The 27,954-nt window shown below is 45.8% G+C and overlaps 1 protein-coding gene across 25 annotated transcripts in view; it reads left to right on the top strand.

The window, feature by feature from the left end:
• NCOR2 (nuclear receptor corepressor 2) overlaps positions 1–27,954 on the top strand; it is a 414,582-nt gene that overhangs the window by 283,566 nt on the left and 103,062 nt on the right. For 19 of the 25 annotated variants that reach the window (XM_084819282.1, XM_084819284.1, XM_084819290.1 and 16 more), the window contains 2 exons: positions 14,432–14,574; positions 17,227–17,399. In XM_084819282.1, coding sequence (XP_084675408.1) covers positions 14,432–14,574; positions 17,227–17,399 — 316 coding nt within the window. Of the gene's footprint in view, positions 1–4,347; positions 4,598–14,431; positions 14,575–17,226; positions 17,400–27,954 lie in introns of those variants that run through there. The other 6 variants (XM_084819296.1, XM_084819292.1, XM_084819297.1 and 3 more) reach the window with 3 other exon arrangements.

Here is a 27,954-nt window from a genome sequence, read left to right as displayed (position 1 = left end):
TACCTTTAAAGGAGGCTCGGCACCCCTGCCATAGAAGTACTTAACTTCGCAGCTTGCTTATGTTCCTGCGATCCCAACCTCTGTATCTAGCAGAGGTTCCCTTTGTCTCTTGTATGCCATGCTGGTTTGAAAATAAAGCCCTCAGTGATTTGGGTTATGCATATGGCAAAAGCCTACGTGTCTTCTTCTGTGTCTTGCTGTGATCATCAAGATCGGTAAGGGGCACCCTCTTGATTATCCCATCTGTGTGTGACATCCGTGTGACGCGGCTGCCCTGCCAGGCATTCTTTCTTCATGCGCTGCACAATTAAGCTGTGGGATTTGCTGCCTCAAGAGGTGGTGATAGCCACTAAGAACATCAGAAGAGCCCTGCTGGATCAGACCAAAGGTCCATCTAGTCCAGCACTCTGTTCACACAGTGGCCACCCAGCTGCCCATGGGAAGCCCACAAGCAGGACAGGAGTGCAGCAGCACCTTCCTGTCCATGTTCCCCAGCAACTGGTGTACATAGGCCCACTGCCTCTGTTTCTGGAGGTAGATGACTTTAAAAGGGGATTTAGGCCCTTTTCTGGGAGATAAGTCTTTCTGCTCCAGCCTTGCCCAACCTCACATCCTCCAGATCCATTCGACTGCAAGTCCTGTAATTCCCACCCAGCGTTGGCTATGCTGGCTGGGAATTATGGGAGTTCCACTCCAACACATCTGGAGGGGGCAGGTTGGGCCAGGCTAATCTACTTTTATTAGCCATGACAGCCGCATGGTACCTCTGTGTTCAGAGTTGCTAGGGGGATTACAGTAGAAGAGGGATATTGCCTTCATAATTTGCTTGTGGAGTTCTCAGAGGCATCTGTGGGAAGAAAAGTGCTGGACTAGATGGATCATTTTGGTCTGATCTAATAGGGCTACTCCTATGCTCTTAGGGCATTCACACAGCTATGGAAACGCTCTTGTTCCCTAGAGGCTCATTCCTCTGAAGTATTGTGAGACCTCCTTGTTTGGCTTGGCCTTCGGTAACTGGATTTAACCTTAAATGCAATAGCAGCTTTGTAAATGAGTCCACAGACGTTACTAGCCCTTCCATCCTCACTTCACTGTGTGATTTTAAAAGCAAAAAAAGGGCCAATCTCTGTAAAGTTCCCTTGGCTATCGCTGGAGGGTAGTTCTTGCTCATCACAGGTGACTAGATGTGTAGCTGTTTGTAAGTCTGATACCACTCCTTCTAATAGCCAACTCACGTGGTTAGTGCCAACAAGACTGGGAGCCAAAACAGTGCCGCCGAGAAACAGGATGGAGGTATTGCTATTGGCATGCTTGGGGGAACCCTGAAGTTTGGAGAACTATAACAAAAATTTAAAAACACGCCCAACTCAGGGAAGCAGAAGACCCTCCCCCCACCCCCCAAGGCCCAGCCCACTGAGGAACGTGCAAGCTCAGTGGCCTCTAGAAGCTACCAAATGTTGAGTCAGTTGCAAAAGAAAACAGGGAGGGAGGGAATTGACCCCGTATAGCCACCCTGGAGTAGTGTGGCTTGCTGGCTGGAGCCCCGAAGAGGGTGAGAATATGCTGCAAAGGTGTGTTGCGGGTGCTGCGGGTGTACTGTATTTAGTGGGTGTTTGTGTGCTGGTGGTGAGGGCTGTGGTTGCTCACTCTGAGCCCCTAGGGCACCAGCATGGCCATCTTTTCAGTGTCAGGCCAAGACTATTGTATGTAGGGCACCTACATTGTATTCCTTTCGGCGCCAGGTGAAGACCTTTTTATTTTCCCAGGCATTTTAGCATTTTAGCTTTCTAGGCTTTTAGCTTTGCTGTTTTAAATCTGTGTTTTAAATTCCTGCACTGCTGCTAGGTTTTATTGTGGTTGTATTGTTATATTGTGGTTTTAATGTTCTATATATTTTAAATTGTTTTATTGTGTGCCGTTTGGTTTTAATTTTTGTGAACTGCCCAGAGAGCTTTGGCTATTGGGCGGTATAGAAATGAAATAAATGAAATATATATAAATAGATAGAAAGATTGAAAGATAAGATAAGACTAATCCTCCAGCCACCTTGAGTGCCATTTTTTGGTAGAAAGGCAGGGCACAAATAAAATAAATAAATACTCCCAGGCATATGATGGGCTTTCTGTGTATCAGGGTTTTGGTTATGGTTTAGTTGTTTGATTATGTTTTGGTATTTTAATGGAAACTGTCTTCAGCTGTTTTTATATTTTGTATATTTCCGTAATGTTGATGTAAGTGACTTAGGTCTTCTTTAAGGGAAAGGTGACTAAGAAATAAAATAAAAATAAATAAAATTATTATTAGAATAGGAAGTGCATTTAGCCAATCTAATTAAACACATAAAGTAGGAGTTGGCAGCTGGAGGTCTCTTGGGTCAAGACTGGCCTCTCTACCAGTCACCAGCCTAGAGTTGGGAAGTGCCATCCGTGGTAACAGAACATACTACGTTAGTCTGCTTTAGGGCGATAGGTGTTGAAGTGCTGCCGATACACCCCTAATGCCGGATTTAGGGACAAGGCATGTAAGCCATGGCTTAGGGCCTCATATTATGAGGAGCCTCTAAATATGTTGGTGATAACTACAGTGTATTATAATTGAAATTACTTTGGCTTAAATATGTTGGAAAGTCTGGTGTGACTTACAGCAGAGTTGCCTTATATAGAGAAAGCGTGGCAACACAGCATTTAGTATCGGAGGCAATAAGCACAAACTGGAGCCAGTTTAAAAGGAATTCAAATCAACCTACTTTATTAGTGCTTTTATACACATCTTCAGAGAAGGCTAAACAGTTAAACACTGTTTAACTACAAGAGCTGGATGGTACCCTGTCATTACCCTTTCTGTTATAACGTAATACACTTTTTCTATTTATTTCTATGGTATGGGACCTCAGATTCTTGACACGGCTTAGGGCCTCAGCACGTCTTAATCTGGCCCTGACGCGCACCCCCCCCCCCGCCCCGCGGGACTCCTCTCTCACAAAGTCACCCCCTAGAAGAACTAGCCCCAGCGGTCGGCCAGGTATCTAGCAGGCTGGGAAGACAGCCCAGCAGCTGCTTCCTTCAGCAAAGAGGCAAATTGGGGAGTGGGGCAACGGAGGGTTGGGGGAGAAACTCGCAACAGTGTTTTGACCCATTTTGTGGCTGGCGAAATCTGCAGCGTGTTTTGACAGAAGGTTATTTTGACCCAGGAACAAAGTATGTTGTGTTTTCCTCTTGGCTCAGAGAATAGAGCTCCAGCAGTTTAAAAACACAAGAGAGTTGGCTACACGCATGCACGCACGCACCAGCGCCTGAGTTTCTTCTACTTTTTGCTGTGTGTTGCCGACTAATCGTCTTGAAAAATCGTTGCGGCCTTGTGGGTGGGTGTTAAACGATGGCCTGTGCGCTGGGAGGACTTTGTCACCCCCCGAAGGCTTAACGTTCGGGGTTGGGGGGAAAGAAATTGAAACATGAGTGTGCTGTAGGGTTAAGCTTGGCATCCTCAGAGATTAATCACACACAGGCTGCAGCCAGCACTGAGAGCTCCCGGTGACGAGGGCTGTGGTTTTATAGCTCATGACTCATCGGTTCGACTGAGAGCGACCGTGTTATTCCAGTAGATTGCAAAATCATAACAGGAATGCCGTGGCTGGTTTACGGCTCAACTATGCAAATCGCCAGGAAGCCATTTGAGCCGGAGAGCGTAAGGCACGCCGCACTGGGATGGCAGAGCTGTGAAAAGGCACCGGGGGCACCAAGAGGAGGTGATGGGGGGCTTTCTGGGAGAGTGGGGCTGGGAATCAAGCGCTTTATGAAGAGGCAGAGCACGCTCTGAGGGGAAGGCAGACCCATTTGGTGTTCTGGGCAGCTTTGGCTAGGCCTCGCGAGCGAATGTTTGGCAGGAAATATCTACAAAGGCTCAAGGAAGTCCCGTGTCCCCCACCCCTGTTCCTGAGAGCCAGATGGACAATGCTTCTCCTCTCTGTCTTGGCTCCAAGATGTTAGGCTTTTAAAAGGGGGTTCTTGCCTATTTGGGGTGTGTGTGTGTATGTTGTTTTTGAGCATCTCATGTGTGGGAACTTCTCCGAAAGGAGGGGAGAAGGGAAACATAAAAAGCAAAATCTCTCTTCCCCCCTCCAAAGTTCTTCAGCCGTTTGCCGCCAAAACCTCGTAGCCGTGGGTTAAACAGAAGAGAAAAGCTGCTTTTGGATGGAGAACGGGGATGAAGAGGAGGGAGCATTTGGTTTTGGAAACTCTGCTCCTTGTATGTTCAGGCCGTGTAGGAAGGAGAGCCAAGAACAGGTCCTGAGAAGGGCGAGAGAAACGGCCGTCCTGAGATTCAGCCTCGGAGAACTGGCAGGTCCGACACAGAAAATGTTGCAACCGCCTGTGCTCTTGTTTATATGAGCGAGTGTGCTATTTTAAAGATAAGCTATCTGCTGGGTGGTGTTTCCCTGGTGATTGATGTGTACGTCTATGTGTGTGTGTGTGCGCGCGCGAGCGATTGCGTAGACAGGAGAACTCAGTGCGCTCGGGTGGTTGTTATTGTCGTGGGGCGGGGGGGGGAGTGCCGGCAGCCTGTGCTGATCAGGATGCAACTGGAAATCGGGACAAAGGTGAGCAGCTGTTTATAATTAATACGTCGAGGGAAGGAATGGTGCCATCCGCCTCAAGGCCCTCGCAGCTGATCATTAGAACGATCCCAGGCTGACGGGGCCTGGGGCCTTCTAGCTGCAGCGCGGAAGGGGCATATTTTTAACAGCACTGCAAGGTTATTTTGGCAGTGCCTTGGAGCTGCACCTGTTGAAATTTACAGATTTTATTTTAAGGCTACTGCCGGTACAAATTTGTTTCAGATAGGTGGACATCCTCCCCAAGGGAACTCTGGGAACCATCATTTTCGGGGAGGGTCCTCTGAACTCCCTGGTGGGACTTCCGTCTGCAGGATGCCTCGCTCGGGACAGGGCAAGTTCAGTGGGTTCGGGTTTGCCATGGAGACGTGCCATGGTTGCTTAGGGGCATCCTTCTCCAAACTGGTGCCCTCCAGTTGTGCTGGACTACAGCCCCCATTATGCCCAGTTGGGAACGATGGGAGTTGTAGTCTGCACATCTGAAAGGCACCAGGTTGGGGAAGCCTTCTTTAGGGCACACATGGCACATGAAAAATTCATTGAGGATAGAGGTCTGTGAGCGGTAATTAGTTATGATAGCTAAATAGAGCCTCCATCTACAGTGAGGTTAGTCACTGTTGTTCTCTCCCAGGGATGTCCGGCTGGCCTCTCTGGGGAAACAGAATGCTGGACAAGATGGACCTTTGGTATGATCCAGCAAGGCATATATTCATGTAGTCCTTTGAAATTTGCAAAGTGCTTTACCACCTTCACGGTGTTCCAGTGAGGTTGGTCACTGTTGTTCCCATTATACAGATGGGGGAACTGAGGCTGAGAAAGAGTGGCTTGACCAAGGCACTATTTATTTTATTTATTTATTAATTAAATTTCTTAATCACCAATTTGGCTGGTCACCCGGCCACTCTAGGCAATGTACAATGGTGCAATTTAAAACAGTAAAATTATACATTAAAACATTATTTAAAAATACCCTAACCCACCCGAAATGCCTACCTGAATAACCAGGTTTTCAGTGCGTAGCGGAAGCTCATTAAATCACTACTGGGATTCCAATTTTTTTTCACAGATCCAAGACCAATAAGTGCTTCATCCACCACCCTGGGTTTCAGCTCTGTTGATAACCAGCCCAGCAGAGCTGGGTCGGTACCCACATGGATGAACACGAACAGAAAAGCCCATACAACACAGCACCACCTTTTTGTGGATTAATGTTTCTGGCCTGGATATGAAGTTTCTAAGCTGACATCTTTGTTTGGATGCCCCCTTAAAGGCCAATGGGCTCTGCCAACTGAAGTTCTGCTACAGAAGCTTTCCTGGTATGCAGAGCTCTTTTAAATAGGGGCATCATTGTAGGTTGTAGCCAAGGAGTTGTGATGGATCCCGCTGGACCATGTTTTATGCTGTCGGCTAGATGAGGCCTGTATACAACCGGCCAGCATCTTTGGGGTGTTGAAGGCTGATTTTGTCATCTGTGTTTTGACTGAAAGGTTGTCAGTGCCTTTCTTGCTGCAGAAAGAGGCAAGACCATGAAATATGAGTTGACAGCAAGTGTTGCCGACTAAGTCTTTTCCAGGATTTTCATGACTTAAGATGTGCGTCAAAAACATGAATTTGTTCTAATATACTTCCGTGTTTAAAAGCTCCCTGCAAATAAATATAATAATAGAGGGCAGGGGGAAAGCTCTCTGCATATAGTAAACTAGCAGATCATGGGAAGAGTTATGCCAAACCTACCTTTGTGTGCGTGCGCGTGTGTAACTTTCAAAAATGCAAAAGTAGTACAGTCTGCACTCCTACCATCTCATCCTGTATATTAGTCGAACTCACTATGACGTAGTGTTCTGAGAACCGTTGGCTTGAAAATAAGCCTTTTCTGAATGCTTTGTGACTCTTTATCTGAGGTGATTGTGGGCCCCAAGGTTCACTCGCTCCTGATCCACTTCCCTCAGTTGTTCATATGGAGAGGAGTCAAAAGGTTCAGGAGAGCATTACGCTAAAGCATGCACTGCTTCTTCCTTATCCTCCTAGTGGTATAACGACCACGTGTTGCTTTAATTCAGAATGACGCAGGCTGATGCTGCTGCCACTTGTGAGCCATAAGCTAAAGGGCTGGTTGACATGTTCTTTGTGTGTGGGGTAGGGTCCCTTGGATGGATGAGGGATATGAACATGCTGTGGGGGTGGGGTGTCTTGAATTGTGGGATCCCAGCATTCAGACTTCACAGCCTTACTGCTGTCCACCAACGTTGTTTCTACTACAGGCCCAACTGACTGAACTCAGTACTTTGAGAGTGCCATCTAGATTGCAGGACCAGCCTACCTCAACACCCAAGGCTTAGGGTTTGTTCTTGGCTTATGATTCTGGCCCATTAGGGAGAGGGCCTTCTTGGTGGTGGCCCCTGATTATGGAACGCTCTCCCCGGTGAGGCCCGCCTGGCGCCTTCAGCAACAGGTTAAGACTGTCTTCTACTCCCAGGCATTTGACAACGTATGATAAGGTTTTTAATGGGTCCTGGGATTTTCCGCTGATTGTTTAAAAATTATTATATTTTTCTATGTTGGTTGATATTATGTATTTTTAGGCTTTTAATCTTTGTAAACCTTCCAGAGAGCTTTAGCTATTGGGTGGTACAGAAATGTAATAAATGGAATGTTAGGAGAGCAGCAAGCCAGGAGTCCTGGTTCAGATGTAATGCTACACAAGCCATGGACGGAGGTTGCACAGTTTGTAAAGCCTCTCCTCGTGGCCTGAGGAGCAATCAAGCAGTGTCCGCCAGCATGCTTGGCTTCTCAGCAGTTCTGGCTCGCTGTGACGTGGGAACCGGCCCATGGTCTCAGTATTTCCGCGGACATAATAATAAATATGCCCACATAGATCTTTATAACAACTTCTCAGTATGCTGTTCCAAGTGTGGCCGGGTGTCCTCTTTTGCAGAGGACTGTCCTCTGTTTGTAGACATCCTTGTTTGAAAGGCTGTTCCTGTCCAATTCCAGTTTAAAGATGATGAACCATCAGAACTGTTGCCCATTGATAGTTAGCACCTGGCAGCAGGCTGAACAGGCAGGCACACAGGTTATAATAATTATTTCTAAATTTGTTTCTATGCATATAAACTAACATATGCAAGTGTTATGCAAATCACTGTCCTCTTTTGCCCTTTTTGGTGATGGCTTTCCTCTTTTTTGGCAATTCATAAGTGGCCACCCTAACTGTTGTGGTCAATGCCCTGTGGAGTCAAAGAGGTTCACAGTGTTTTTATTTATTTATTTACTTTATCAGTTGCGCAAAAATTGTCATTCTCCAGGCAACTTGCAAAATATAACCAGCCAATTTAAAAGCATTCAGTTAACACAAACACAGTTTTATAAAACAGCATTAACACAATTGTAAGTTAAAGAAAAGCTTTTAAAAAATCATCGCAAGCAAGAAACAGATAATACAGACATAAATAAATGTTCCAGAGAGTAAAACAGCTACATTAAAAAACAGCATAATAGTCCTTGACCTTTTAACACTTTTATAAAGAAATGGCCCTTTGAGCTCCGAGAGTCCCTTTAGTAATAGAAGAAGCTCTTGGCAAAACAGTTAAGTGAAACAGCAAGGATACGAGAGCGTAAGTGTGAGTGCCTGTTTTCTGCCAGGGTTACACTTTCATTTATTTACTCTTAATAAAGGGGTTTTTTTTTAGAGTAAAATAAATCGGTATGACAACCACATCCTCCAGCTTTCTTGTCACCTTCCAGTGATTCACTCCCAGCTGCTCTTCCTACATGACAGTATGTGTCTCATTGAGCTCTTGTTTTTCTCTCTCCCCCTTCTACAAATTTAAAGCAGGGGCGGGCAGACTTTGGACATGCGGGGCCTACTCTTTTATTATTATTTTTTTACCAGAACCCCAGGATCCACCAACCGGAGCCTGATGCAAAAGATGTCCCCTTAGAATTACAGAATTCTGAGCCCAAAATGGTTTTGAGAACCAGATTTGAATGAAGCTCAGCAGTCCTTCCACACAAAAATCCACTCCTGGTTACCCCAAGCTTTCTTCATTTCAGCAGTCTAATTTAAGGTGCAGGGTATGGCGAGTCCTCTTACTGCTGCTATTTTTAAAAACTGAGAGTCAGAAATCCTTGTCAGTTTACTGCAAATCACCCAGAGATCTACCAGGAGATCCAGATTGGTTTTTTGCCCACCCCTGCTTCAAAGGTAAAGGGGCTGCAAAAGTCCCTTGTTCTGGTTGGATCCAGAAGTGTTATTCCCTAGTGGAAGGATACCGCTGGGAGGGTGGGCCTTCTGTGTCCTCTCCTCACCCCTGCAGCCCTGTGGGCCCCTCCAAATCTCCAGAGGGTCCCCAACCTTCAAGAGAAGATTTGGAGCGGGGGGCAGGGGAGGGTGCTGCACTGGAAGTCCATTCCACTAGTGGTATCTTTCTGCTGGCAGAACAGTGATTCTGGATTCATTCATTGATTCATTAAAGTTATTAGACACCTTTCTCTAAAAAAGATTTAGTGGCCTGGTTCACGTCTAACCCTAACCCATGGTTTATTTAAACCATAGTTTGTTGCCTTACCCAGGGTTTGTCTGGCAGATGCTCGAACAAATCATTGTTTGTTTCCCCAGTCCCTGGGTTGTTTGTTTCCCTCGTCCTTCACCCACTGCCTCCCTTTATCCCACCTGCCTTTGTGGCACTGCAGAACTGGCAGGTAAAGAGGCTGGGTTTTTTGACCACTCTCGCCTGCTGCCTCTGTAGCCTGATGATGTACCCCACAAACAGCCCACGATTCTGGGTTAGCATGTAATGACAATCCATGGTTTAAACAACCCATAGTCCACAATTCAAAAATAAACCATGGGTTTTCTTTGTGAGTTGTTTGTGACTATCAACCCATAATTCCAGGTTCCCATGTGACGACAACCTGTGTTTCAACAAGCCATGGTTAATTAAACCATGGTTTGTTGCTATGTGCGAACCAGGTCAAGGTGTCTTACAGCAAGGTTAAAAACATCAGAGCGGGCGTCAAGGGTAGGCATGGTTGGGCACCTGCTGAGGGCCTGCACCCCAGCAGGGGCCCACTGACAAGACCCCCTAGACTTGCTCCTCCTATTCGTCATTGCAGTCTGCTTGTTCACCTGCCTCTTGCTCTGGCCCAGGCATTGGTGGTGGTGGCGGCAGTGAGGAGGAGGACGAGGAGGAGCAGTAGATGCCCCAGCCTGCTTGTTCACTGGTTCTCTGCCTGTCAAGCTAGCGAGTGGGAGCAATGATGAGGAAGAGGAAGAGGAGCAAGAGCAGCGGGTGATGATGGGGGTGAGAAGGCAGACTCGCTGAGGGGGGCGCCGATGGAGGGTGTCTTGCCCAAGGGCCCTCCAAAACCTGGAGCTGGCACTGAAAGACATCCAAAGTATTAAAACAATTTAAAACAACAACAACAATTAAAAATAACCTAGACGCAGTAAAATAACTAGATCCAAGCCTTTGGCCAGGGCGGGTAAGCGGGAAACATCCCATCCGATTTTGATAGATGCTCTGGGGCTTTTCTGTGCCCAGTCCACAGGGTCGAAAATAACTTGTGGGAAGCGTAAACAGTCGTGCTTGGGCCTTCCGTGCAGGCTGTGGGCCGTGCTCAGGACGATCCGCACACCTCGAGGTAGTTTCTCTTCACCCTCTTAATTCCATTCTGGAATGGTAGAAAAGAGGAAAACAATGCAGGCCTAAACTTCAGTTAGCTTGGACTAACTATAGCTGCGAGGCTGTTAAATGGGACACATAGACATGAGTGTATCTCGCCAGGGCTTGGAGAACTACCCTTAGTTACCAGTCTGTTTCTGGGCTCAGTTCAAAGTTATGGTTTTGAACTTTATGGCCTAGAACTGCCTAGGCCTTGGGTATACAAACCTGCCCTGTCATTAAGATTGTCCTCAGAGGCCCAGTTCTGAGGTGAGGGACGGCCACAGACAAGGCCTTATCGTTGGTGGAAATCCTTCCCCTCATCTGTTTGCCAGGGTCAAATCTGGTGGCTTCTGGGCACCGGCTTTAATCGTTTATTTTATTATTACATTTATATCCCACCTTTTTGACTCCCAAGAAACCCAACACAGCTGACATAACCCTCCTGCTCTCCATTTTATCCTCAAAACAACCCTGTGAGGTAGGTTAGGCTGAGAGTCAGTGATTGGCCCAAAGTCACCCGGTGAGCTTCATGGCCAAGTGAGGTCTTGAACCCAGATCTCCCGGTTCCCAGTCCAGTACTCTAACCGCTACACAACACTGGCTTTTGTTGTATTGCTTCTGTTTGCATTGTTAGATGTTTTTAGGTGCCGGGAACAGGTGTACCGTAGTGGCTAAGAGACTAAGCTATTAACCGGGAAGTCCTTGGTTTGAATCTCTCACCAGGTGGCCTAGCAAGCCTCTCTCTCTTACCCTCAACCTTCCCACCTGTAAAATTGGTACAATAATAGTGTCCCGCCTTACAGAGTTGATGTAAGGATTACAACTAATTAATGCATGTGAAGCGGTGTGAATGCTCATGCCATACAAATGCTTATTAATAGTTTATTGATGATGTGAGTTACCTAGGAAATTGTAGATTGAAAGGTTGGGTGGAAATGGTAGGTAGGGGTGTGTGTGTGTGTGTGTGTGTACACCCCCCCCCCCCGAGAGCTTTCACTATTGGGCAGCATAGAAATGAAATAAATAAAATAATAAATAAAATAAGTGCGTGTGTGTGTATCCCCCTTGGTCTTAAGGGTTGAGGTCAAATTCCTTTGGCCTCTCTGGGCCCCTATCTTTGCTCAGTGTTTTGGGAGTAATAATTACACTGTGTGCTCATAATGTCCACTGTTAGATGGGGGAAGAACTCTGTTCCAAAACCATCCTTTTTTCTTCCAGTGATTGAAGTAAATGTTCATGGTGTATGTGTATGTGTGTGTGTGTGTGTGTGTAGTCCCAGCATTTGCACACACCCTCCTCTGGGTTTGCCATTCCCAACAAAAACCCCAGCACCTAAAAAATGGTCATAGGATGAAAAGGCTGGATGCGTGTTCCTTTTTGGCAGCAGGAGAGGTCTCCTCCTTCCTTTCACAACAGCTTGCACGCTGTAGCCCACCTTCCCCTACCTTCTAGTTCATGCCACCTTTCGTCCCATTATGGCTTAAAGTACTACCTTCTCCACCATCACCCACCCACCTTTTGTTTTGTAAAAGCAAGTTTCCATCCCTCATGGTGGCAGAGAAGAGCTCGGGGAAATCTCCATGTCTTCCTTTACTGTCCTTGCCCTCATTTTAGCCCTCCTGCTTGTCAGAACCTAAGAAGAGCCCTGCTGGATCAGACCAAGGGTCCATCTAGTCCAGCATTCTGTTCACACAGCGGCCAACCAGCTGTCGACAGGGAACCATAATGCTTCAAAATGGTAAACATGAACCTTGAAGGAAGAACATGTAAAACTTGACAAAACACTTATGCGGGTAACCTGAAATTCGCTTAAGCTGTTGTTGCAGAATGTTACTGGGCCGGGGTAGTGGGGTGGGGAATTCACTGCACAATGCCACATAGCCCTGGCCCTTCACTGCATAGCTAATTAATTCATCCATCTTCGTCTAGAAAAGCATGGCAGAGCCAAACGTGGCCCCAGATATTTTCCCTCTTACTGACATTAAAACACCTTCCGCTGTTTCTTCCTGGCCATGCAGGTGGTTTGGCAATAATTCTGTGCGTGTATCCGTTTGTGTGTGACTGAGTGCATGTTTGTTCTTTGGGATAAATTGCGATGTTGGGTGCACATACCAGAGCAAAGGATTTATATGTTAAATCTTGATTTCAGCCTTGTTCAGCTGTCGTTTTATGGCGACCGCATCCACCCAAGGGTGTCAACCGAAGCCACCTATGGCTGTCAGGCCACTGCAGTCCGTTTCAGGGCACCAAAGAGCACAGAGCTAAGGCAATACTAGCCTAACATTCAGCCTTTACTTCCGATTCCAGGTTGAAGGCTGCCAATTAAGAGACTTCACTATTTTAAGATTTAATATATTTAGGGTGCAATCCAATGCATGTTTAGACAGAAAAAAATCCTACGTTCACAGCATCTTCCAGCCAGCATGGCATTGGTTGGAATATTGCGACAATATCATAAGAAAATTAGTGTGTGACACCTTTATACAGAGCCTCTCCTGGTTGGTTGGTTTGTGTATAATACTTCTATACTGCTTAATATACTCACTGGAAAAGACCCTGATGCTGGGAAAGATTGAAGGCAAAAGGAGAAGGGGACAGCAGAGGATGAGATGGCTAGATAGCATCACCGATGCAACGAATATGAACTTGAGCACAGTCGGGGAGAGAGCGGAGGACAGGAAGGCCTGGCATGCTATAGTCCATGGGTTCACGAAGAGTCGGACACGACTTAACGACCGAACAACAACAACAACAACAACAACTGCTTAATATATTAAAATTCCTAAGTGGTTCACATTAAAACACAACTTGACAATATATAAACAAGATCAAAATAATAAATAATTAAAAAACTTAAGAACATTTAAAAACATTACAACAGCATAACAATAACATAAGTTGGTAACAGAGTCCCTCACAAGTCAGGGAAATAGGTGTTTTCAAGAGGTGTTTAAAACTTGCCACCGTTCTCCCTCTCACCTGATGGAGAATGTTCCAAAGCATGAGTGCCACCACTGAGAAGGCCCGCTTATATACTGCTAACTGGTAACATTCCAATGATGGCGGAATGACCAGTAAGGCCTCCTCAGAACATCTCAGGGGATCATATGGCTGAGCTTCTTAATAACGTATAGCAGTGGATCAACGAGATGGGTCCATTCACTGTATAGTGCCATGATTCCTCTTGGTAAAGACGTTCCCTTCCTTTTGATCTCATTATTGTTGGGGTTTTTTGTATTCTGCTCTGGTTTTTATTGTTTTATTTGTAAGCCACCCTGAAAATAATTGTATTGAGAGACAGCATATAAATACTTTGCAACAGGGAAGGAGACTGTGTAGCCCTCCAGAAGTTGGACTGCAGTTCCCATTAGCCCTCACCATTGGCTATGATAGCTAGGACTGGTAGGAGTTGCTGTCTAGCAACATCTGGAGACTCACATGTTCCCCACCCATGTTAAAATATCAAATAACCTTTTAATGTTTGACTATGTTTTTATTTGATTATGGTTTATTTTCTGAATTTTTTGTAAACCACGTTGGTTGGCTTCAGGAAAGCAGTACAGGAATTTTAAAAACCAATACATAAAATAAGACCCATCTGCCTTATAATAACGGCAGTTAGCCACAGAACTATGGGGCTGTTCACACAACACAGTAACCCACACTCGGTGGTTGAGTGTGGGTTGTTGCTGAACCGTGGTTGTTTGTTGAACCGTGGGTTAGCATGTTGTCTGAACCCAGGACATTTTCCGCAGACTGGCTTGTTAACCATGCAGTGTGGCTTGTTAAGCACCTTGAACAAGCCAACAACAAACCACGGGTTCTCAAGGTGGTTTGTTCTAGAAAAATAAGCCACACTACATGGGTAACAAGCCAGCCTGCGGAAAGTGCCCTGGGTTCAGACAACGTGCTGGTCCACAGTTCAACGAACAACCCACGGTTCAGCAAAACCTCACACTCAACCACTGACTGTGGGTTACCATGTTGCGTGAACCCAGTCAATGTCAGTAATGTTACAAGTTCAGGCTACATGTGGTGATGTTTTTTCTCCTTAAAAATCTTCCTGACTTCGTCTGCCTGGCATTGTCCAGATGCTTTAGTTTCATCCAGGTGCTCCAGTTCATTGGTTTTATTTCCCCCCCTCATTTCGCAGCAGCAGCAACAGCAGCAGCAGCAGCAGCAGCAACAGATGCCCCGTAGCAGCCAGGACGAGAAAGATGAGAAAGAAAAGGAGAAAGACATGGAGAAAGAAGAAGAAAAGCCAGAAGCTGAAAATGACAAAGAGGAACTGACAAAGTAAGTCTGACCGCTTCTCCTCCCTTCCAGGAACCAAATAGCTACCAGCGCAGCACCTGCTCATCTGCTTCCTCTTCTCAGCCTCCGAGGTGCAGTACAGAAGCATTCCACCCTCCAGAGTTTGGCTGGCAGAATTCAGACCCAAATCCCAATCTCAGGTGGCTCTTTGAACACTATATAGTGCAGCCTTCCCCAACCTAGTGCCCTCCAGGTGATGTGAACTACTGTTCCCATTCCTAAATAAAATAATCCAGACATGAAGCTGGCTGTGTGCATTCCTGATTCTGCCTTCACATCCAAAGCTGCCTTATACTGAGTTCGACTATTGGGTTACGTAGCCCCGTGTTGTCTGCTCTGATTGGAAGCAGCATTCCAGGTCCAGCCCTGCTACCCAAGGTCCTTTTTAACGGGAGGTGCCGAAAATAGAAGCTGGGGCCTATTGCATGCAGAGCATGGGCTTTGCTCCGGAGCTGCACTGCGACATCCCCTATCTAAACAGAGAAGGATTTTCTTTCCCCCTCTCTAATAACTCTACAGTTCAAGTTCATCCAGTGAAACTGAGTGGTAGTAGCTTTAGGACACATTTGTTCATTTGTTCATGCAGTGCATAATTAACTTACAAAATTCGCTGCTGTAAGATGTAGGCTGTCTTTATATGAGGCATTTATAGTGCGCTCCTGATTGGTCACTCACGGACGTTTGCGGGTCATTTACATGACGCCGTCAGCCTTCAGGGCACATCCAGCTGTATTTGATCTTTATCCCACTGGAAAAAAAAAACCCTGAGATAATCCACTATTTAAATGTAAATCCGCTTTAGTGGCTATGTGTAAATGTGCAGTTCTACTATAACCACAGCCTGGGAAGAAGAAGCCATTGAGAAGAGCAGGAAAATCACACTCTTCCCCCCACCCCCTCCAGCATGTCTGTCTGTTGACCTGGGCTAGTAGGAGAGTTTTCTTGGCTGGGCTAGGGGAGACTCAAAGTGAGCTCAAATCTGGCCGGGAGAAGATGGTGCCCCCCCATGTAAACGGCTGACAGCAATGAAGCCACACACATACACACACACACACACACACACACACACACCATGCTGCTTTGCAGAGAGAGAGATACTTGAATCCTTTGGGAGACCTACTGCTTCACCGCTCACTCTTTGCCCCGAGGCTGCGGAGAACTTGCCTGCGTAAAGAGCTGATCATTATCTTGCTTAGAATGTGGAAACAGAAGCCCCGGTAAATTGCGAAATAAGCAGCCTTGTGTGATGAACCCTGTAGTGATGGCCACTGGCTTAGATAGCTTGGGAAGGAGACTGGACAGGAGCATAGAAGATGCGGCTACCAATTGCTCTTGGCCATTTTAGCTAAAGGGAACTCCCATGTTCAGAGCCAGTTGATCCCAGTAGCTGGGGATGGGAGGTAAGGGCTCGATGTGCTTGATCTCATCTGATCTCAGAAGCTAAGCATGGTCAGCCCTGGTTAGCACTTGGATGGGAGACCACCCTGGAATCAGGCTTCGTGCATTGAGCAGGGGGGTGGACTTGATGGTCTTGTAGGCCCCTTCCAACCCTATGATTCTATGACTTCTATGACTATGAATATTGTCAACTAATTTTAAAAATTCTTTTAAGAAAGGGCAGAGGCGAGGGATGGGTCTGTTTCCAGACTTGTGGAGAAAAGACTCGATGGTCTTGTAGGCCCCTTCCAACCCTATGATTCTGGCTGGAGTGGGGGACAGCTCAAGAGAGCTGCTAGCATCATGCGCTGTTGTAGTCTTACACACACACACACACACACACACACACACACACAGTGATTTTCATAGAAAAAGACACATGCAGGCAGCTGCACATGTTGGTATGTTTCCAAAGGCATTTCAGGGCAGGTCTTTATCAAGGGTGACGTGTTTATGCTTCTTAACAAAAATTGCCAGGGAGAAATCTGCTGCTGCAGCACACCAAAGCAGACACTGTTTGTGGGCTTTCCGGTGGCTGGCTGCTGCGCGAAACAGGATGTTGTACTGAATGGGCCTTTGGTGTGATCCTGTAGGGCTGCTGTTGCATCTGCCCAGGCGTTGTTTGTGCAGCGCTTCACACGGCGCAGCTACGCTGTCAAGTTCTGTGCTGCCGTACCGCTGCGCTGCTCTGAGCTGGTGTGGTGGTGGTAGATGTTGGGCTGCCTGGCTGGAGTGCAGACAGCATGCAAGTGCAAGGACCCTTAAGCCTGATCCTTCCCACTTGTGCACCAGAGCATTGCAGTAGTGGCCAGGAGCATGCTGTGGCCTCCAGTTAACAGGGAAGTCAAATACGCACCACTTGACTTCTGCAGAAGATGTGGCAGGTCGCTCGCTTTTCTCTAATGGAGCTTAATCCTTGGCTTACAGGAGCATCTGGCTTTGTTGCATTAGGCTCTGTGAAGTGTTTCTCAGCATGCCCCTCTTGGGAAGATAAATGAAGAGAAGCCAAGATGATTTGGCTGCCCTGGTGTTCAACCTGTCTCTGTCGGATCCCTCAACAGCTGCAGCCGAGAAACTGCAGCCCTTTGCAGAAAAAGAGAGAACAAAGTGGGAAAGTGCCTCCTCGGCAAGAAACAGAGCCCAGGATGAGAGGAATCCATTGAAAGTTGATAGCTAACTTCTCTTCCTTCCACTCAGGGAGAAGAACGAGGATACGTCCGGCGAGGACAATGACGAGAAAGAAGCCGTCGCTTCCAAAGGGCGCAAAACTGCCAACAGCCAGGGTCGGCGCAAAGGGCGCATCACCCGCTCAATGGCCAGCGAAGCCAACAACGAGGAGGTAGCTGCTCCCCAGCAGAACTCAGAGCTCGGTAGGTACCAGCTATCTCTGTGGAGTGGGGTGAGCAAGGCGGATTTGCATATACAGGCCGCATGAGCCCATTCAAAGGAGAGCAGGCGGTGAAAGAAAGCGAGAGTTACGTATTTCTCCCAATGATTACATTTTATTCTAATGTATTGAATCCATATATCTATATCTATTATATCTCCCGCCCTGCCTCGCTAGTAGCCCAGGGCAGCTAACAACCCAAATGAAAACAATACAACACATGAATAGCATCAAAATTTTAACTCTAAAATTACAAATACACACTAAAATACAATAAAACCATCACTACAGGACCGGAAAACGGATAAAACACCTGTCTATACCCCAGCTTGCACAAATAAATATGTCTTTAACTGATGCCTGAATGACAACAATGTGGTGGACAGTGGAATCTCTACTGGAATAGACAGGGTGCCACCATCGAGAAGGCCCCAACCATTCGGTGCCATGTTCCTCAAGGGCTCCACAAGCAAAGCCTCCTTGGCCGATCTTAAATCCTGAGTGGTTAGTACTCTGGAAGGTGTATAATACACATCAAACTCACAAATTTAATCAATTTTCAGAATAGGTAGGGAACAAAAGAGAAACATAGATATCAAATTAGTGATTCTAATTTCATCATTACAATTGAAGCATCGAGATTGTAAATAGAGATATGAGTAGCTTACAAAATGATTGATCTGAAGTCCAATTTAACATATTAGTCCCTTCCTTAAATAGAATGAATAAGTAATGTGCATACCAGTTGCTCTTTTTCCCCATTAAAAACTGAACATTGTTTTAACAACCACCCATAAGTTTGGAAGTACTTAAGTTAAATCCATTGGAGACAACTTAGGGAGCTAATATCTTTAAGGGGACGTTTTGTTTAAAGTATCTGTGCCAATACAAATGAACAGGTTCCAACAAGTAAGAAAATTCTTAACTATATACACACTTCCATGCTGCACCCTTGGCCTGATCAAGTGGATTCCTTTTACCATGTAAAGCCCTGGCCAGCACAGCCAATGATGAAGGATGATGGAAGATGCAGTCCAACAACATCAGGAGGGCCACAAGATGGCCTCCCCTGGTGTAAAGGGTGAACCAGTTTCTTAACCAGTCTAGAACATGAGGAACTTCAGCTGTTTCCATTTATGAACAATCTCAAATCTCACTGCTTTAATTAAATTCAGTAAAAGTGCCTGCTTATCTTTCAATACTGCAGTAACCCAAAATCTGTATCTTGTTTTTCTGCTCAGGCACATGCAGAGCAGCTAATGAGAGATGCAAACATCAAAACCACTGACAAAGGTTTGGCTATTGGGCGGTATAGAAATATAGCAACAACAATAATACAATAAAATCAAGTGCAGTCATAGAAACAACTAATAAAAATTTATTAACATCAGAGAAAGCCAGTTAAAAGTCCTCAGAAACAACATCAGAATAAGCTATATTAAAATGCTGTTAAGAGCCCGAAGCTTGTATAAATGGGTGAGTTTTGAGTACCTACCTCCAAGTAGGAAGAGAGAAGGCCTGACAGATCTCCCCAGGGAGGATTTCCCACGGTTTGGGTAAATACCACCAAAATGATCTCACCTCTCCTGCCCACCATTGGAACCTCTAACTGCAGTGGGACACATACCAAAGAAATCAAAGTCAGTTATAAAGTACAGTCAGGTTTTTATGAGGATAGACGATAATTTGGCTGGTGGGGGTATTTCTTCTCTCAACTTAGGGATGCTCAGTGGGACAAAGAGTGAGAAGTTTGGGGGCTAGAATAGTCTTGAAAAGCATTTTTGCCCCTCTGCACACTTGCATCTCACTCTTGTAAATCTTGGAAGAGTTTACACCTCTCAACCACTTGGGGGCCTTGGAGTACTGAGAAATCTCATCCAGGGAACTGTCTGTGTTTCTGTTGCTGGACTGGAATATATACGAACCCAGAGTGCAGCTTTAATCCGTTTAATAGGTAGATTAATCAACCAAAGCTTTAGTTGATTAACTGATGAGGAGCAGAGTTAATCATTGAGTAAGAATTTTAATCTGTAGTTTTGCAGGTTCAAAGCTGGCCCTTCCTAACAAGGCATGATAGCTGCTGCTGCATCTTGGGGGTGGGGGGTGGGGTTTATGTTGTTAAAGTGCAAGGTATCTTAACACTCCTTCTGATGCCTTATGAAGGCACCCATGTTGAGGTTTTAGTAATAAGTAGATTAATTACTTGATTGGATTGAAGGCAGACGATTAATTGACTTAAAATGTTTTTGTTGATTGTCAGCCTGAACACTCATGCATAATGTCTCTCTTCTACATAGTGCGTCAGACACATTTCATGCCCACTGTCACAAAAAATTAATACCATTATTGTCTTTGGGAATGCTTTACTACAACACCCCCCGTTAAAAACAAACAAACAAACATGTTTTTATTGAAAAGGTTTTGTAATACAAAAATACATACTCAATTCATTATAAGCATACAACAATCAATTTACAGTTTCACGGTACATGAAATACGCACAAGTCATCTATCTACGCTGATCTAAATTACAGTGTTCCCAGCTTCATCCAACCCCCCTCCTTTTTAAAATAAAGTCTGTCACCCACATCACTACCTGATTATCTCCTCAGTGGTCACCTATGGCAGCCAGTTTGTCACGGCCTGCCTTCTTTTCAGATGGCCATGTCGCTGCCTGAAGATGTCCTCTGTCTGCTACTACCTGCTGGCTAAGACCTAGTGAAAAACCCAGCTGCTGCCAAGTGAAGCCTTGCAGGTTTCTTGATCTGCCTTTAGCGATTTGAAACAGCCTTGTAAACAAGCCCACAGAAGTTACTAGCCTACCAAAAAAAACTGTTACCAGTCCCCTAAGAGGCTAATAGCCTACATTTCCACACTGGTCATGGAGGAGGAAAAGACCTTCCTTCATGGCCAGTATGGGAAAACACAAGCTCCCAGCCTCTTCAGTTGCTACACAAACATACACACGCCCCCCTTAGCAATCACTCATGAAAGGTGTTTAGTTTTACCTAGGGGAACATGCAGCTGTGAGCAATCATTGGCAAAGCTCTCCTCCTGCACCTGCCTCAAGGTCATTTGGCATGAAGGACAGAGGGTGCCAGCGGAAAATTCAGCTAAAAGGACCTTTATCCGTGGAGCTCCCACTCTTGCTTCTTAGCAACATCAGTCTTGCCACTATTCTGCAAGGCCTGTTACATATACCCAGCGCAATGAGGCAGTCAAGTCCTGAGGTGGTAGAGTGGATCATGGTATCACTTCAGATTGCTGGTCTGGGATACCATATTTAAATGCGCCTCCATGTAAAAAACCAAACAAAGAACTAACCAGAAAAAAAACATCAGCATAGCAGGGAATAAGGCCAAAGGGTTTTTTTCTTTATGGCATTCCAAGGCTGGCATCGAGGGGTGACATGGTTGGGCACCTGCCGAGGGCCCACACCCCAGCAGGGGCTGTCTGACAAGAGCCCCCTGGAGTTGCTCCTCCTCTTCACCACTGCAACCTGCTTGCTCACCTGCCTTGCACTCTGACCCAGAAGATGGTGGTGGTGAGAAGGAGGAGCAGGAAATGCCATGGCTTCCTTGCTCACTAGCTCTCTCCCGGTCAAGCAAGCAAGTGGTTGCAATGAGGAGGAGGAGGAGGAGGGGCTGATGACAATGGTGGGAACAAGGTAGACTCACCGAGGGAGGGGGCACATTGAGGGTGTCTTGCCCAAGGGCCCTCCTGGAGCCAGCACTGTGGTGCACACTTGGATAATCTCCAGGCTTGACTACTGTAATGTACTCTATGTGGGGCTGCCCTTGAAGACAACTTGGAAGCTTCAGCTAGTTAAAAATGCTGTTGCATGCCTCGTTTTCAATGTGAGGCATTGCAAACATGTCCAACTAGTTTTGTTCCAATTGCACTGTCTGCTGATATTCTTCCAGGTTCAATTCAAGGTGCTGGTGCTTACCTATAAAGCCCTTTATGGCCTGGGTCCCATATATCTCAGGAAACACCTCTCTTATATTGTATCCCATGTGTCATGACAAGTTGCTCTGAGGACGTGGAATGAACTTCTCCCTCCCTCTGCCTTGTAAATAAGCCCCCAAAAGTTACTAGCCTGCAAGAAAAATAATTCACCAGCCTGCTGTGGGCTGGCAGAGGAGGGACAAAGAGGTGCATTTCTGTGTTAGTTGTGGGGGGAGAAGGCTTTCCTTCGTTAGCAGCCCGCTTGGTTTCTATACCCGGCACAGAGGAGGGATGGAGTGCTTCACTCCTCAGCCAGACTGCTTACTCGCCTGCACAGAATTCCATGCACTCACCTGCATGCACTTCCTGGTCACCCATGGCAACCAGGCTAGTGCTTAAATACAAGGGTTTCCTCTCTATCATCCTTCCAAAGGGGATGGCAAAACCCATCTCTTCTGTGGCCTTCGCTTCAGCCAGCTGGTTTGTTTGCACAGTGCCATCTGCTCCGTTTTCTTTGCAGTTTTGCGGGGAGGTAATAGCTGGATTTGTTCTACTTCTTTGTGTACCAACCTATGTTGGGGTATGGAAAGGTGGCTAACAGAGGAAGATGATAATAAGTGTGGGAGCATTCCAAAGTGGAACCCCCCCCCCACTCCCTACCCCCATATGCAGCCTGAAGTGCTTCAGTCCATTCCCCCGCTTTAGGATTCCGTCTCCTCAGGCTTGGTCTACACATGCAGCAGAATGAGGTGGGAATGAGGTGGGAGAATGCCGAGAAATGCATTCCACTGGGCCAGAATGTAATCCAGCACCAAGTGAACAAAGGAGAATTCACAGATTGTGCCAAGTGTGAAGTTGATTCTTTGTTTGGTATCTTTCCAACCCCGCCCCCTCCCCAGTTCACCCTTACAGCTCCCATTTGCATGCGTAAGAGTAACTTCTAACTCTCCACATCTTCAGCAAACTGAGCTGTCAACATAGACTAGATTTGGCCAGTACCTAAGGGATCCAATAAGTTTGCAGTGCAATACCTTTTGCAACTCTACTCTAAGTCCAAGATCGAGTGTGGAAGAAAACTCAGTGGAGAATCAGTTTCCGCTGCACTGGAAGTACATGTAATATTATATATCACGTAGAACAGCTCTTAGGGATGGGCACTGTTTGGTCAGTCGTAAGGACAGATGCGATGCTTCCTTTGAGGGCAATCTAAGGAAGTGTGGCATAAGCCGAACAAATAAATCTCTACTGGGATTGGAATAAAAAAGTCTGAGTTGAGAGAATATTCATGGGTGAGGTGAGATTTGGACCAAGAAACACATCCACCCCCACTTCACTCTGGGCCCATAGCTCAAACTCTTAGCCAGTGTGGTACTGCAGAAAATCATTTGCAAATGAAAACATAGCTCTCGTCGATGGTAGGCATGCGAACGTCGGCCATTTTCAAGTTGCCTGCTGTATTTTCCTCCTGTCTAGTACCATTACGTTTTGAAGGAAGGTAGAGCATATCAGTGGTAGAGCATGTTTTGCAAGCAGAAAATCCCAGGTTCCATCTCCAGATAGGGCTGTGAAAAAATCCTGCCTGAAACCCTGGATCAGTGTAGACAGCACTGAGCTAGATGGACCAATGATCTGACTTGTTATACAGCAGCTTCCTAAGGTCTCATGAAGCCAAGTTCTGCCCATGTTGCATGGCCTCCTCACATGACGAGATGAGGGAGCTTTACTGGACAGGGCATTGGAAAGACCCGCTGGCATAGAGATGGCATCATTAAGCAGAGGATTAGGATTTGGTACCACATGTGGTAGAATCCTGCAGCTGAGGATCTTACCAGGCCAAGTATTTTGGGCAAGCTGCCCAGCTTTGAGTGGAACTGCCCCCGATCATTGGTGCTGACTGTTTCAGGCTGTGTGTGCTGAGGCTGTGGAACTAGGAGCCAGCAAAGGGGTCAGTTAAGGCTTGGGCATTTTCTCAAATGGTCTAAAGAAGATCGACGGGCCAGAGCACATAAGGTCCAAAAGGGGAACTAGATAGCAAGGGAATGCTGGGCAGAGGTCCAGGAGCTGGAGAATAAATGTTCCAGCAATCATCTGCTCAGAAATGCAAAGATGTCTTGGAAAGTTCTTACTCATGAGGAGAGCCTGACAAGTAGCCCTTTAATCACAAGGAGTTCTGCTTCTTTGCCTGGCAGCCAGCCTCAGGATGCCTCCATCCTCAGGATGCCTCCATGCACTAGGACTAGGCATGGGCTCAGCTTCTATCTCTGAATCAGAAGGGGCTCTCTGAATCCCGAGGGGGTTGTAGGATCCCCCTGATCACTCCTGAGATTTCTTGAAATTGCCTACTATTCAGTTCAGGGAGCTCTAGGTCATTCTCTGATGAGGATCCCTCAGGGGGCAGTCAGACCATATCTACGTGCCTTTAAAAATATTGTTAAGAGGATGGGTTGTGAAACAGGAAGAACCTGGGCCAAAGCTCATTTCCACATGGATGGTTTTAGGCAAGCTATTAACTCTCAGGCTCATCTGTAATATGGGGATGATAATAAGAACATAAGCAGAGCCCTGCTGGATCAGACCGAGGGTCCATCTAGTCCAGCATTCTGTTCACGCAGTGGCCAACCAGGTGTTGACCAGGAACCCACAAGCAGGACATGAGCACAACAGTACACTCCTGCCCATGTTCCCCAGAAACTGGTGTACATAGGTTCACTGCCTCTGGTACTGGAGGTAGCATATAGCCATCAGGACTAGTAGCCATAGATAGCCTTTTCCTCCAGGAATTTGTCCAACTCCCTTTTAAAGCCATTCAAATTGGTGGCCATCACCACATCCTGTGGTAGCCAGTTCCATAGTTAGCTATATGCTGTGTGATACCTGACCTACCTTGCAGAGTTGTCATAAGTCAATGTATGTGCATTGCGTTGAACACTGGAAGAGCATTTAATTTTGAGGAGGAGGGGGATGACTCTTTTGAGTTGTCCTCAGCTTACATTGTTAGCAGATTTGGGAGGGGGTATCCATTAACTTGTGTGACCTTCATCTTTTCATCTTCTCCCCAGTGCATGTATTAGCTTGCCTCACTACTGGGAATAGGTTGTAGAGGGGGAGAAATGACCTCTAATGACTTACAAGGGGAGCCAGCTGCAACCCAATCTAGTCAGCTGGGGAAGCAAGTCCTTCCTCTCCCTCCTAAGCCCTTGACACCAAACAGGTTGTAGTTCTTGGGAATTGCAGCTTGGCTCTTACATGACCCCCTGTTACTGTTTTGTTTTGTTTTAATCTTTCCAGATCAGTTGCAACTTTTCTCTCCCCTTTTCATCAAGCCTCAGAGGCTGTTTTCTGTCTCCATAAAGGAGGCCGTCCAAACTTCTTTCATTGTGATCAAAATAACATTTTTATTCTCTGTTTAGAGAGTAACAGCCTTGAAACGGAAACCTGTTTCCTTTGCTGGAGTGTGTGTGTGTGTGTGTGTTTCAGAGTGACTCATGTTGGTTTGCTGTTGAAGGCCTTCCTCCTCCTAGGTTTCAGGTTGTCCAGAAATCGACATGTTCTACAAGTAGAAGATGGAAGATTTAGAAACAAATAAGAGTGCAAACAGCTCTCACATACATCTCTCTCTCTCTCTCTCTCTCTCTCTCTCTCTCTCTGACACACACACACACAATGTACATGCAGCCTCAAGCTGCCTTGTGTGCTACGTTCCAGTAAGGAAAGATGTCATAGAAAATAGAAATCATGAAATGAAACAAAAAATACGAAAAAAAATAAATCTGATGTGCATGTACATGCACAAACACACACTCACACACACACACACACTTGCTCTACAGCAGGAACTGGAGATCAGGAGTTGCCCCTTTTATCCCTAGGAGGATGAGAACTCAGATTCCTCTGCTTTGCCTATGGCTCAGTAAATAAATCTCATGTGCATGTACATGCACAAACACACACACAGGTACACACACACGCGCGCGCTCCACAGCAGGAACTGGAGAACGAGCAGGAGCCGCCCTTTTGGTCCCCAGGAGGATGAGATCCCTCAGATCCCTCAGATCCCTCTGCTTTGACAGTGGCTCAATAGAGAGCAAAGCCACATCCTAACAGTTCCTTGCTGGGATAGCAACTGTGCCTACCTCCAGTCTCTCCTTGCAAGAGAAGTCAGGAGGAAGAGATGTGAAAGTGGATGGTATCCCCACTTCTGGGAAGATCTTGACTTCAGCCTTTGATTTGTCAGAGCACACAAACAGCTAGAAATTTGTAGGTGGGAATCACAGTCAGGGATTGAACGTGGGCTTTTCTGCAGACGATGCACCTGTTCTACCGCTTAGCTACAGTCCTTCCCCTAACTGGGAACCAAGAAGCCTGTTGCTGTTGTACTTACTTTCTCTTAAAAGCAAAGTTGCTTACAAAAGGTAAAAAAGTATACGATAAAAAGATAACTGCAAATGAAGCGATTTACAGAATAATAATACAATAGCACTAAAATCACGCATGCATCAAACTAAAAGCAGCAACCCATAAAAACAGCAGAATGTTAAATGCTAAAAGCTCATCGCAATAAACATGTCTTTATTGCACATGCTGAAAGAGAAAGAGGGTCTGGTGGATTTCCACAGGAGGGCCTTCCTTTGATATAATTTTTTTTATTTTTTTTAAAGAAGAAAAACAAGACACAACAACAACATAAACACACAATACACATAGACTAAAATATCTCTTAAGCTTGTAAGATATTTGCCTTTGGCTCCCCTTACTCAACAAATGCTTATTATTATTCTCTAGTTCTTATCTTAATTGTATATCATACATTGAGTTCACAGACATTATCTCATTTCTCTCCTAATTTTAACAACAACAAAAAGAGAATTAACCATCTCAAAGTTCAAAATCCACATACTTAGGTATTATTCTTCTCTATTTCTTGTGCAAATTCTATAAAAGGTTTCCAATCTAACATAAATTTAGTTGTTGATCCTTCTTCAATTATAATAGTAAGTTTTGCCATCTCTGCCAGCTCCATCATTTTCGTGATCCACTCGCTCACAGTTGGTATTGTTTCATTCTTCCCCTTTTGTGCATACAATAACCTTGCAGCCATTGTCATGTAGAGAAAGAGGGTTCCCCCCTTCTCTTTTACATGTTTATCTGTTAGTCCCAATAAAAAAAGTTTCTGGCTTTAATTCTATAGTAGTCTTTAATATTCTTTGAGCTAAAGACTGTATTCGTTTCCAAAATGTTTTAGCTTTTTTACAAGTTCACCATAAATGATAAAACGTTCCCTCTTGATCTTCACACAGGAGGGCCTTCCAAAGTCTTGGTACAACCACTGTACAAGCCCTGTGGCCTGGCTCTGGGACATTAGCTAGTGAGCTACCTGGCATTGTGTGCACAGACAGCTCGTGTTGTCTTCCCTGCCAGAAAGAACACCTATAACAAGTTAGAAATAAAAAGCTAGTGCCTGAGTTTTGCTTTCCCCCCCTCCTCCCTTCCCATCCCCTCCTCTCCTCCCTCCCAATCCCTTTTCCTTTTGTGTTGTGTCTCGTAGACTGAAAGCCTAGAGGCAGGGGCTGCCTCTTTATTAATTTTTGTAATCCGCTTTAGGAGCCTTATGTGGCTTGAAGAGCAGGGTAAAAATGCAGTAAGCAACCAAATACATCTCAGAGCCCTCTTCAGGCACAGGAATGGTGTGCAACAGCCGCTTCCGGATTGGCCAGACTTGACATAAATGCCAGGAGCTTGGCATTCGCCAGGTCAACAGGGCAGAACCGTCTTCCCACTGCAATCCAGGCTTCACTTTGTCCAGTTCCAGTTTCAGCAACAGGTATCTGGAATTTGGGGCTGGAACACACTCCCTCCCAGTCTAGATTCTGGTCTTACCGCTGGTGGCTCCAGTTTGTTCTGGGCTGTGCATCTCACCTGTTTCACCTTAGCCAGCAACTAGACTCCAGCAGCGCTCCAGCTGGCATGAACATTTGTTTATTGATTGGGGGCGGGGGCAGATATATTCCTGTTCTTCCAATGTAAATGCTCAGGCCAGCTTACAAGTTAAAAACAGTGACAGAAACATTCATAAAATTTAAAACACAATAAAACCGAAGATGTGCACAAAAGGCTTAAAATGAAGAGATCAGTCACTACAGCTCATTACCAGACAGGTCAAATGCCTGCCGGAATAAAAGCAGCTAGGCAGTGGAAAGCTAGGAGAGGGGGGCTGAAAAAGACCTCCTAAGATGGGGAGTTCCATAATCTAAGTACAGCTACAGAGAAGGCCCTCTTCTGCATCCGAACCAGTCACTCTTCTGCCACTGCTGAGATGTGGAGATCTTAAAGAGCGAGTAGGCTTGTACAGGAGGAGATGGTCCAAATGCTATGATCTCTGTGTCCACAATTTTGCATTTATATACTGCCTTTCTGTAAGCAGCCAAGGCAGTTTGCAAGAATTCCAAATATAAGAATAGTAAACAAATACAAACAAGATAAGAACAATAAACAAATACAAACATAATAAAGATAAGAATAATAAATACAAACATAATAAAGATAAGAATAATAAACAAATACAAACGTAATAAAAGGTTAAAAACCACTGT

The sequence above is a fragment of the Heloderma suspectum genome, chromosome 13 (assembly GCF_057233095.1).
Source record: "Heloderma suspectum isolate Gila_16-S chromosome 13, 16-S_ref, whole genome shotgun sequence".
Lineage (NCBI taxonomy): Eukaryota > Metazoa > Chordata > Lepidosauria > Squamata > Helodermatidae > Heloderma > Heloderma suspectum.
Note: the sequence above shows the minus strand (reverse complement) of the source record. Positions and strands in the feature narration are given on the sequence as shown.